Source organism: Fulmarus glacialis, unplaced genomic scaffold (genome assembly GCF_000690835.1).
Source record: "Fulmarus glacialis isolate BGI_N327 unplaced genomic scaffold, ASM69083v1 scaffold286, whole genome shotgun sequence".
NCBI lineage: Eukaryota > Metazoa > Chordata > Aves > Procellariiformes > Procellariidae > Fulmarus > Fulmarus glacialis.
Window position 1 is genome coordinate 170136 of NW_009219845.1, and position 13118 is coordinate 183253.

The 13118-nt window shown below is 39.2% G+C and overlaps 1 protein-coding gene across 1 annotated transcript in view; it reads left to right on the forward strand.

Annotated features, from left to right (window-relative positions):
• The window catches only part of STAG1 (stromal antigen 1), a 155609-nt gene extending 144922 nt beyond the window's left edge, over positions 1-10687 (forward strand). The window contains exons 29-33 of the mRNA XM_009580516.1: positions 3739-3910; positions 6171-6281; positions 7223-7337; positions 9079-9159; positions 9255-10687. Coding sequence (XP_009578811.1) covers positions 3739-3910; positions 6171-6281; positions 7223-7337; positions 9079-9159; positions 9255-9278 — 503 coding nt within the window. The 3' untranslated portion in view covers positions 9279-10687. The remainder of the gene's footprint in view (positions 1-3738; positions 3911-6170; positions 6282-7222; positions 7338-9078; positions 9160-9254) is intronic.
• Positions 10688-13118: the final 2431 nt, after the last annotated feature.

The following is a 13118-nucleotide window of genomic DNA, read 5'->3' on the forward strand; positions in this document are numbered from 1 at the left end:
AATTAATGCTGAAATATATGATATATTCTGTATGTAGTAAAAACAAGACATCTGTTCTGCAAATTCCTATCAAGCTTGAACACTTCTTTATGAGAAATACCATCATGAGTCCCTGTTCTTGTCTGACTTCACTGAGATTCGCAGATTCCGAACTATTAAAAGCTGTTACTGAAATTGGAAACAGGAGGTGTTTATGGAGTTATCTGCTCTACACCTTTCTCAGTCATGGACTTCTGGTTTTCTGCCTATGCTTCAGTCTGGAGCCGCTGTTAATTAACAGGGTGTTAGAGCAAACCCAAGGCAGAAATTCTGAGACAGATCTGTATTTTTGCAGGGCCACTGGAGAACACTGAAAAGACACCTTTTTTTGTTTAAAATGGTATTGATATCCAGTGTCTGTATTTACTCTTTCTGTGACTTCAGGCATGTTTATCAGGAATTTGGCTATGATAGCCAATTTCTTACAAGATTCCATCTGTTCCTGGTTAATCTGTGTAATGTAGTGTGTACTTTTGTGAATATAAATTTACTGTTTCACTACAGAGTAGGTGTAAGTGGGATCTTTAAACTTCAGAGATTTTTCCAAGGTCAGTATCTACGACAGTAACTCCTCAGTGAGGAATCTAATGCCAGTTTGCCTGAATATACAGCAATTTCCCAAAATATTCTTCAAAAGTTTGTCCATATGCACTTCTACAATCAGGTCCATTCTCCACTACAGCTTATGTTGAGCAGTACGTGCACCAAGTCCTTCAGTTTCTTATAGCCAACCTAGAGTTTAGGTAGATAAAATACTGCTTCCTTTCTTCAGACACTGTTTTGCTTCCTTCAGGATGCCATGTTTTTCACAGAATTCAACTGCTGAGGTTTTTTTCTTTCCTCTTGTTAGTATTTTCATTCTATTTTATTGTACTCTACCAATATCCTTTTGGGTTTTTTTCCTGGGAAGTGTAGTAATGTCTTTGCTTCCCTGTAAGGCAAGTCTCGGTCTTAAAACAGAGTGTTTATGGCATTGTTTGCCTCATGTTTTTGTGTCCTCCTCTTTCAGTGATCAGTAGGAGGGAGAATTGACCTGTAACACTTTACATTTTGAATATCCCCTTCCTTTGCAACAGCTGTGGTCCTGAATTTTCCACAAACATCACTGACTTAAAAATGATGTACTAAACTATTTGTTCAGTTCCTGAAAGATCTGAATGTGCAGCAGTTTCCACCGGGAGATCATTTAGCTGTAGAGCCATGAGTCTGACAGGATTCAGACATCTACAGAGGGTATGAGGGTCTGTTTACATTCTACCAACACCGTGTCATCAGAAGACAGCCAGGATTTATCTTACCTTAGGCAGAGTGGTCTAATGTCACTGTTCACTACAGTAACCCGAAATTCCCCCGTTAGTAATCTGTGGCCAGAAAAAGGACTGATGAACGCTGCCTCTCATGGGTGCTCTTGTGGGTGGGGTATGGGCATGTCCTCTGAATACTACAAATACAGCTCTGGATCACAGTGTAACATTCAAGGACATCACATTTTGAAGAACACTGGTTAGGAAGTGATTCCACTCTCCTTTCTTCAGTGTGAAACCTAATAGACCTTAAATTCATAGATCATTACGCAGACCTTCGTTACTCATGAAAGCTTTGCTACACAACCTCAGTATATAGGTCCAGGAAGGATGTATAGCTCATCAGTGTTTGGTTTAGCCCATAACACCATAACTGTCTTTTCCTTGATAGATGCTTTCATTGTAGAATTTAACTGCCTGGTAGATGATAGAACTGAAAAGTTACCAGCAAGTGCTCTCTAATGACAGCAGCAACACAAGCTCTATGGCCTTTCCATACATAGAAGGATATGCAATGCAAGCACCAAAAGTCTTGGTTTAGACATGTATTGATACAGGACATTTGATATCATACGTTAAAAAAAAACCCACAATAATATAAACAGTTTGCATATAATATAAAAAGTTTGAAGGACACCACATACTTAATTTTTGGATGCAGCAGGCAGTAGGCATTACTGATTGCATTATGCCCTAAGTATACTTTCTTTTGAATCTTGGAAAAAGGAAAGCCAAGAAAACCTGGAGCCATGTTGTCTGTGTTTTTCACAGGAAGACATAGATTTCTGTCTTATTTTATACGTACCAATAATGAGCTTATGAAATAATCAGAGATCTAATCCTCAGAAATAAGAACTTACTGTTCACTCATCTGTATAACTTGAGCTATGAAGAACCAGCCTTAACAAACAGCTTGTTGCCTACAAGTTAACTGATGGTCTATACGTAGTATGTACACAGGTCTTTGTTGTTTTTTCATCTTTACATATTTTTATAACTCTTCCAAAAGTCCTAGCTTTAATCTTAATCTGGCAGTACAGTTACAAATGTGGACCTCTCTTTAAATCCTGCTAAGATTTTTTTTTTCTTTAAATTCCATTCTAAAGGAAGTAAATCAAGGGCGTGGTTACTGCAGAAACAATCCTTCCATCAAAGAACCGTAACTAGCCCCCTGTGGTTCCTTTCTCCCCTAAATCCAGTGTATATTGGGTTCAACTGTCCGAGTTGGAGAACATTCCCTGTTGCTACTGAAAGTAAATCTGCTCTGTGACATTTCATAATGCCTTAAGGAAATCAAACATAAATAGGATTTTTAAAAAAAAAATCTCTAACATTATAAAAGGTTCAAAGGTAAATTCAAGAATAAATAGGCAACTTTTTAGACAACATTTATGCCCAAAGGGTAATAAAAGGCGTAGGAAAAATGAAAAGATCCATTGAGATCGCCATCTACTTTCTCACCACAGATTTCTTGCTGTTAGTAAACCTGTGATCTTGTCTTCTCCTCTCTTGTCATCTCCCGTCTTTCACTTGCTCCAGCAACTTCCATTTTTTTTCTAAGTCTCTTGCCTACACACTTGTCTGCTCTATCACATTCTCCTCAAGTCCCCCCCCTTCCTTCCTCTCTGGTTTGCTCCCTTCACAATATGAGCACGACATCCCACTTACACCTTCAATCACCTTCCCATCTCCATTCCTCCCATCTCTCTCAACTCTAAATACACTGTCTGAAATCACTATTTCGAGTTCACACCAGCCAGACTGCTTCTCTTATTTAAAATGCCCCCTCTGTACTCCACTGAAATGGTTCTTACTGAAGATTCTGAAGATCTATGCTGACCAGGTTTTGGGTTTCATCCTCCACCCTCATCTTAGTGTTTAACTGTATCTTGGCTGCTGTATGCATATGAGATTAACAGTCTTCTATTTAGATTGTAAACTCAGTAATTGGGAATTATCTTTGTTGTATGTGTGCAAGACATGACAATTTAGATCCTGCTGCAATACGATATTTGTTTGCAATGGGGTTTTTCTGTTTGTTTGTTAAAGATTTCTACTTTAAATTGTTGTTATTGCTGGGAGTAGCTGGTAGTAATCCTTCCTTAAAAGAACACAAAATAAAATTAGAGCTGAAAATTTTATCATTTTGAGTATTTATCCAGTTGATCTCTTAAAGGCACACTTCTTTTAAAAGACACTAAACTGTTGAAAATCAAATTTGGAGAAGGTGCTGCAACTAAAATTAACTGCATCTAAGTGTGTCAGTAGATGGAAGGCTGTCATTACTAATGCAAGATATTCGTTCAGTGAGTTGGCTGAACGAATCCTGAAGGCAGTAATACTGCACTGTATAGTATCAGAACTGTGTCAGTAATTTTAAATGTTCTTTTTCTAGATGAGAGTCTAGAAGGCTCATGGCTGAACAGGAATGAAAACATACATACTCCAGGGACACTGCAAGCACCACAGCTCACCTCAACTGTCTTGAGAGAGAACACTAGACAAATGGGAGAGCAGATCCAGGAGCACGAGTCAGAGCAGGGATCTGAACAAGATTTTTTACACAAGTAAGTGTTGGAATTTTGGTTTCAAATACAGTGAGCCAGGCAAAGGAGTTGCATATTATTTACACAGATAGTCTGTGGCTCCATAAATGCAGCATTTATTTGCAAAACCAACTGGAAATGTCTTGGCTATAGCTTGGCTATAGCTCAGCAATACTTCGATTGTTTTCAGCTCCCAGGAAAAATATGTTGTCATGAAATCATGGTAGAAATTCCTTACGTTAAAATTATCTCATAGCATAACCATGCGATTATGGTTAAATCTTCCTAGTGTTTGCGGCCCGAGGTTGGATTGAACTGTTTCTCTAAAGGTCTGTTAGATGTTCTCTTTTCTTTCCCTCTGCCCTATGTACAGATAAGGTTCTCCAGACATCCTAACTGATTACTTGTAAATTAACTCTTCAGTCCAATTCTAGCTGCTGAGCTAGTCATTCCTGTTTCTGGGGTAATTGCCTGCAGGCAATTTTATTTTGCCCTAAATTATATATATACTTTTTGTCACTCAACTCCCATTTTATCATCTCCATTTAGAGGGGAAAAAATGTTGGTTATTATCTGTCAGTTTATTTAAGAATAGAGAGGTCTGCAGAGAATGCAATTATGTGATATTTCTATTAATTTGAAGATACAGAATAACAATATCTGGTTTGGAGACTATTTTATAACTTTTATAGCCAAATTTATTGATCTGATTTCTCTGTATTAAAAATTATGCTGGCCAGATGAATCAGGTTTTTACCAATGCAGTATAGTATAAAATAGCCAGATTATGCCTCTTGGTCTTCTTCCATTTTGTCCATCGTGTTTCCTCACCTACGCAGTTCAGACTGGCAGGTAATCCCAGCTGGCCACAAGGAAAGCCCAGCTGAGGAAAAGCCCCTGTTCGCGTCAGTCCCAGAGTATCTTTTCACCTTAATCCCACGGTATGTGAGGTCTGGGTTGATGTCTCTTACTTGCCTTTCTGAGGTCAAGGATTCGCCTCCCAATCTCCTGCCTCCCCAGATGTTGACATACCTTCTAGATTACAAGGAAGATGTGGCTCTCAGTTTCTCCTTAAATTTTTTCTACTCTGCAGTAAAAAACAAAACAAAGAAAATTGCTGAAGCAGAACTTTCTTCCTGACCCTCTCTGATCTCACCTATCACTAAGCTAAATCTCTCTCTGTGAACATTTAATTAGCTATGGAGAGTGGGACAGCTTCCAGTCACTGCGTTTTACTCCTGCGCCTGATGAGCAGGCACTGCCTTAAGCTGTGGGAGAACCTTCCGCTTCTCTGGGGGGGAAGTCGAACCAGGCTCTTCACCCTGGGCTTGAACCTCTGTTTCTCCTCTCTCAGATGAATGCTGCGAGCAGAGAACTGTTGAGCAAAGGCAGATAGCATCGCTCTCCTCTCTGTTACTTTCAGAGAGTTGATTCCACACAGAAGTTCTAAGTGTGAACTGATAGTGGAGAATCCTTTCCTTTCAGGCTGGAGTTAGCTGCCACGCGCATTTCCTACAGATCAGCTTAGGAGAGCTGAAACATAAAATAAATACAGAGCAGTCAGTTGCTGAACTAATGGTGTTAGTCATGTCCAGAAGAGTATTTTGTTCTAGGTTGTTTTCACATGCGTTATCCCAGTTTATTATGTCAAGCTTGTTAGGGTACAAGACTACATAATAAAATAAAAACGGGTATTGCTTCTGAAGAGCTGCACTTAGTTTACTACTATTTCCTTGTGCTGCAATACACAAATCATATCAAATGCATTGCTGTCTACTACTGGATTTAGGTGGTATTAAAAGTACAGCCTTTAGGTATTTACATGTGGGTAAGTTACTGGATGCTTAAGTTGATCAGGGTATATATTTAAAAGCAATTTGTTTTTCATGTTGTGTGACATTTTTGTTTTAAAATGTGCGTCAGTTATTAATTTGGATCTATTCTTGCTCATATTTTGCCTGATGTGAGACAGTGAAGCAGGATTTAATAAAATGAATTCTAGAAGTGCTCCCACTTCAGATGCATGTCACACTAATGAATGAGTAAAACATTTTATGTAGCTGTTTTTATTACAACAATTAATGGATTTTTTTTGTGCACATACAGTGAGAGGAGACAAGTTGTGGAAGGGAATCCAGAAGACTTGTACAATGGATGTGATTTAAATATCTTAATCTGAAGCATGGCCAGACACAAAACTTGAGGAGATAGATATTGTCTAAAAATAGACAACTCAAAATTGTTAGTGTTCTCGGTCATAATGCTGCTTTATGTTTGTTAGTCCCCAGATGCAGATATCTTGGTTGGGCCAACAGAAGCTAGAAGATTTAAATCGAAAGGACAGGACAGGAATGAACTACATGAAAGGGAGAACTGGTGTAAGGCATGCAGTGTAAGTGTTCAGAGCATCCTCATCTCCAGATCAGAACCATGATGAAAATGCCGCATTTTAAATGTTACCTTTTCTGGGTTGTTGCCAGTAATTTCTGTGACATTTTAACTCTTGTTAATGAAGGCAAAGTAACAGCTTTGTAATGTTGGAATGGACACAGGGCCATGTAGTCCTCTAGCCCAGCGTTGTGCCTCTAACCGTGGCCATGAGCAGGTGCCTAGTGAACAGGGCAGACAGACATGGCACAATTCCCTGTTATTCTCTCCCAGCCTTTAACTGTTTCCATTTCAGGGGGTTTCCGTGATTTCTCTGTTAAGTAATTCCCCATGAACTCTTCCAAGTTGTTGTCCAGTCTTCCTGTGAAACTTGTTTATGCTTCTTTCATCCACATCATCTTTTGCCAAGGCATCCCACTGAGCCGCTAACGGAGGGAACACACGTGGTGGGTGAATGCTGAAGTGTTCTCTTGAACAAGGTGCTATGTGCTCTGGTGCCGATCCAACCAAATCTTTCAGCACACCTTTCAGGATGGGGGCCAGAGTCTCTAGCGAGATCAAGTCCTTACAGTTTAGAAACTGGTCTTGGGTTCACTGCTGGATTCCCAGGGATTTACCAGTGATCCTGGCAAACAGTGTAACTCCTTTTTGGAAAAGGGCAAGCAAACACAGTGAGGTTATTGCCCTTTTCTTGTTAGGGACAAATTTAATTACTGTTTATAATGATATTACTTCCTGCTTTAGCCTCTGCAAGTGCTAGGTTTGTTTTTACGTAAGATTTTCTTCCAGTTAATATTACAGAAAGCATGTTGGCTTTATTCTCAGCGTAAGGTTTTATGTGAAGGCATTAAGGGATAGGATTTGTGCATTCTTTTTAATGACAAAGATCATGGTTGGGAAATTTAAATGCCTGGAAATGACTCTTTCTTTCTCTTTATTAATCAGACGAGGTCTAATGGAAGATGACGCTGAGCCCATCTTTGAAGATGTAATGATGTCCTCACGAGGTCAGCTAGAGGATATGAATGAAGAATTTGAGGACACAATGGTCATTGATCTGGTCAGTAAATCTTACTAATAGTAAATTCAACATGGATGAAAGATAATTTAAAAGGAATTTTAGTAGCGCAAACAAAAATTTCCAAAATTTTCAGCCTGATGTCCTGTTGTCTGAACATTAAAGAGCGTAAATGATCCGAACACTCCCTAGAATCTACAACTGCAGACTCAGGCCCAATTGATTTTTTTCATAGAAAGACAAGGAGCGTGGCTTAGCAGTCTTCCTCTCTAATATTCTGGGCTTGAGCAGTGGCAAGTGCCTGTAGCACCATCATGCACCTGGGACCTGTCAACCTGTGCGAATCGGGTTACGATTTATAACGTATGGGGTATATCCCTGCAGCCCTCTTAGACGAGCGCTGAAGAAGTAGCTGGTCTGACTCACCATGCAGTCAGCTAAGGGCAGGAGTGCTGGTGGGGGACAGAGGTGAGACCCGCTCACCCCATCTGATTATTACACGAAGCTGCCTGCTCAGCCTCAGGAAGTACAAATGGACTCTCTAAAATCCAGTAACAATGTTTGATGCCAGTTGTTAGTTGGCATTATGAAGAGTTTGGAAGCAGTATCATCTAAAGGTATTCTAGGTGTTGTTGCCTTCCCTATGCCATTGTCACAGCCATCACTAGCTCTTTTGCTGACACGGCTCTTTATGCCGCACTGTGGTCAAACTGATATCACCAAGTTGTTTCTCTTCTTCTGTTCCCTCGTCTGACAGATTTCTGGGAGGCGGGGTGGATAGGGGATCCTTAATCAATGTCTGGTTAGTTTACAGCCATAGGCAGAGTTGTGCTGGCACAGCAGAAGGGAGAGCTGGCAGTAGTGGGTGGGCACGAGGTGATACTTTATACTGGAATTGCTCCCAAACAGGTCATACCATCAGATGACAACCTCAGGTCCTTTCACGGTAATGTACTGACTACAGGCAGGATTTCCTTTGTAGAGGTTATAACCTTACTAGCCTCTCCGTTTGGAATGAATACTTTCCTTGTAAAATGGGAAAAAGGATCAGTTTGCATTATACACTTCACTGATTTTATGCTTTCCTATTTCTCCTTTCATATCCAAACAATAAGGCATAGGTTACTTTAGGACTGGGCTATAATGTCTTGGAAAGAAAATTTAGGCAGTAATTCAGTTGCTGCTGCTGAATACTGAGGTTATTACTAGCATTCAAATGATTATCAAGTAAGTAAAATCTCTCTTCTACTGGTAGTCCAAGGCAAGGAAATGAAGGAATTGATCAAGCTAACGAAGCTTACATTTACTCGTATGTTCCTAGGGAAGGACCACACAAAGGGTTTAATCCTCAGAAATATTATGAAATCTTAAGTATGTTTTTTTTCTAAATCCATTTTTTGTCCATGTCAGAGCTGAAGTTTCACCATAAACTTAAAAGCATAAAGACAGTTAAAAGAGAGGTTTTTTGCAGTCTGGCCTATAGTCCTAATACAAGAACATCGTTAAGTCAGCAAAAGCCTTAAGCAAGTCCTTAGCTATGAGCACAGACTTAAAATTACTTCAAAATCCATCAGCTTTTACCCCATTCCTTAAATAAAACATGAATTTAAGAAGTATTCTCCTATGTCAGAGCCTACATTTGTATCAGAGCTTTTACGAAAATCCATGCAAAGCTGCTTTGTAAAGGAACAGGTAACCATGTTAGTACCCGTTAGAGCCGCACAAATCCTTTCTACCCAGGTAACTGATGTGATGTTCTAAAATGGCTGACTCCTCTTTTCAGCCGCCTTCAAGAAACCGGCGAGAACGGGCTGAACTGAGGCCAGACTTCTTTGACTCCGCAGCTATCATTGAGGATGATTCAGTAAGGCTTTACTAGTATTGTTTGCTGTTTATCTGAGGTTCTTTTTGATTATCATTACATCCAATTAATTACTGTCTTTTAAATCATTTTTCTAGGGATTTGGAATGCCTATGTTCTGAAGTCTGGTGAAGACATTTTACAAATTTGGAACTCTATTGTTTAGAGCTAGAGGCCTATATACTGTGATAGCTTGTATGAAAACCACATTTTTGATGTGATACGGTTTGATTTTTAACCAAATGATTGAGGTCAATCCCTTTTTGTAGTGACAGAAAGAAGAGGAACTTCTTAATGACACAAAGGAATGTTGGCCAATCCAGTCACCTCAGAAGGGCTGACCTAAAAAATCATTTGTATCCCTGTTCTTGACTGTCCTAATACAGATTTTTTTTTTCTGGATGAGGAGGAAGTTTTAAATTGTTAAGACAGCTGTCGAAATAAACACTGTTCTACATATGTTTTCTGAAAACAACATTGAGTGAAAACAGAACTTTTTAACTTTATTTTTCTGCTGTACAATTTAAAACAGTTTTAACATTTGCCTTTTTATGTTTTAAAAGCTAGCCATTTTTATTAAACCTATGCCTATCAGCCATTGACTAGCAATGATGCTATAAGCAGGTCATTCTGGCTACAGAAAAGTGTTTTTGAACACACTGGATTTGATTAACATTATGGTACGCTTATATCCTCTCATAGGCATTGAGAAGAACACTCTTATAGAAGAGGTTAGAATTCTAATGACGTGCATCTCTGCCAAAAAATTTCAGATTCTGATATGATAAACCCAGATTTTATACTCTTGAGAAGATTTATTTTTATTTATAATGGGACATAAAGTAAGAGATGTCCATGAAGCCACTTTTCCAACAGATGCTGTGTAACATTCATTTTATATAGCACATGGGGACACAAAAACAGTAAATTTTCTATTGGTACTTGCTCTGTGCATTTTTAGCAACTTATACCAGCAAATAAAGTATTCTCAGTAAAACACACAAATGGTTCTCAAGTAATCACTTTGCTGTTTTTACTACCTACTTCAAGCCCTGCCAACCCAAGGTACATAAACAGCAACTTTCCTATTAAAAAAAGATAATTCAAGGGTGGGGGAAAGGAATCACTTTAGCATACTAAAAGCAATTTTAACTGTACCATAAAAAAAAGTCTACTTTCCATGCCGTAAATACCCTTTTGCGCTATTTTTGTAAATTAATTTTGCCAGTTAGAAGTACTGTATGTGCTGCATAGAAATTTGTGCTTAGATGGTGAAGTTCTTAAGCTTACAATGGAATACAGCTACATTTTCAGTGTTAACTGTGCATATTAAGAGTAATTCTTTGGGAAAAAAATACGATTTTTCAAAAAAGTTGAAAACAGCAAAAAAAAAAACCAAAAACCCCAAAACATTCTCAGCTAATTCATTGTAATAAGAGATTTTTCAATGTCTTCAATAATTTGGAATTTCATTATGCTTCGATTTTATGACTCTGCCTAGTAGCTGCTACTTAGTTAAAACTGGCCTGATACCAGAGGTGCTGGCCATCCACAACTTGCACTGACAATAGTATCTCTAAGAATCAGCCCCAAAATGTTAATCTTCCTTTCTGCATTCTAATATTAGCATTTGAGATACAAAGCAGATTGACCCACTTGGAGCACAGCAGTTCTAGAGGTGGTTTTTTTTAGCAACTGCAAAATAATCATGGAGCTTTTTTCTGTTACGAGCTTATTGAAAAACAAAACAACATTAATGCCTAGTGCTTACTTGCTGGGAGGGAAAAGAATCTAATTTTAAAAACAAACCAGCATTTCACTCAGCTGAGGTTTGTTTCTTATAACATGTGCAGTTCTCAGACATGGTTGCCAAAAATGTTTGACTAGGTAATTCAGCCATTCCTCAGATGTTGGTTGGGTAATGTATAAAACCTGAGAAGTAGCTGGAACTTTATAAAATAACATTACCTCCCTTCCTCTTCTGTTCACCCCAAAAGTCATAGGGGTGGGCAGGAATGGCTGCATTAAATTGTCATCACAACAATTCTGTGAGCATAGTAGCATAATAAATGCTGCCTGGTTTGAGTCATAGTCTCAGACGAACCTTGTGCTTCACAGTCCTCTGTGTGGAAAACTGATTCCTAATTTAACATTGTAGAATACTGTATAACAAACATTTATTATCACGGTACCTGCAATGGGTTTCCAGTTCAGTTTGCAGTCAATAGGTTTTTGTATTATGAGTGTCTCCTTGATTGGTTTTGCTAGTAATTCTGTAAATTGTACATTTACAATATGAGGTTTTTTTTCCTTTTGTACAATTTAAAACTGATGCTTCACCTTTCATTTAATAAACTATTCAAAATCATGAGTATGATGAGCACCCTCTTCACTCTAACTTTCTTTTAAATGCTCGTTTGGACCATCACATCTTGTCATCCCATTTATTAGCAGCCAAAGGAAATACTGAAAGGTAGTTCTCACGTGGTCCAGGCTTCACACCCAGATTCCATACAGCTACCTTACCCATTCAGCCTCCAAGCAAAGGAAAACCCTGTCTGGTCTTTTTTTTTTTTCCCCTCCACTATGGTGTATTTTTGATTTTTGGTTGATCTCGGGGGTTTTATTGTGAGATTGCTGTAAATCTGGTAAGTCATCACACAAGGTGAGAGTGTTGCATTGTTAAAACTTACAACTGTTTGAACTGTCACAAATTTTGAAAAAAAATTCACTCTCCTGCCCTGTACGTCTAAAGGGAACTGGACCATGTGGGAAGAAATGGAAGTGGTAAAGGCTTGGAAGGTCTAACAACCAGCTGGGCTAAAGGAAGGTTTACAGATTCCTGAAACGAAATGTCCTCCTGTTACTCCCATGTCTCAGAGAGAAAGGTGCTATTTTTGTCCAACCCATGAATGATTCCATCTCTGTAGCGCTAAAGAAAATTGACTTATTTATCATCTGTCCCACCTCCTAAAGAAAAATCATCCGAGTCAGAAAAAGTAACAAGATGCAGCAGGTGAGGAACAGGGATAGGACTCAAGGTCTGAACTGCGCTCTAGGACTACTCCTGAGACACAGCCCGAACGCTAAACCTCCAACTGCTTGTAAGTTATGCTCAACTCCTGACTCACTGTGGAACACTGTAAGTGATTTCTCATGCTTCTAAGTTCACGGGCTGCTCTCTGTTGAAAGGATTTTATTTTCTATCTATTGTTTCTGCAGGTGACTGGAATTCAAGAGAATCTTGAGTAGTGTGGCCAGAGCAGCTGTCCAGTGTTTCCAAAGCGCTGTACTGATAGAGCAACTGACTGCTTGGAAATTGAGAGGATATAAAAGCCAAATTCTTGTGCTGGCAAGGGATAGAAGAGAGGATGAAGTCTGTAGAACTAATGAGGTTAGGAAACAATTAACAATGACGACTGGGTTTCTCATTTAGCATCTCTTCCTGACTCTGGGCAGGCTGAAGAAACCATGTGCATATCGCTTCACTTAACACAGCTTTTGCCTCTAAACTTGGGACAGCCACCAGCCATGCTCTCAGCTACTAATTACCTTTGAAAAGTCCTCTTGGTCCTTACAGAGTCTGACTACACCTTTTCTCACAATTAACTAAGAACTCACTTCGTGGCAATGACCCCCAACATAGTAACATTTCAGTTTACCTTCCCTCGTTGTTGCAGCCAGCTCTGTTCCCTGGGGCAGTACGTACAGGCACGTGCTCAGAGAGAGTTTCTGCTGAGATACAACCAGGTACATCCACATAGCTAGTTTAAATGTGTTTGCAGCCAGGACAGACAGTGTATCTATAACCTGAATGCATTGCCTCTAGCTATTACAAAAACCTGTGGAGCTGGGACTCATACTTGAAATGCTCCTTCTGTACTGTGTTTTCAAATGATTTTTAGTTGTTGCCTCTTGGTTTGTTTAGCTTTTTTTTTGCACACACCCCCCAGGTACAGGCT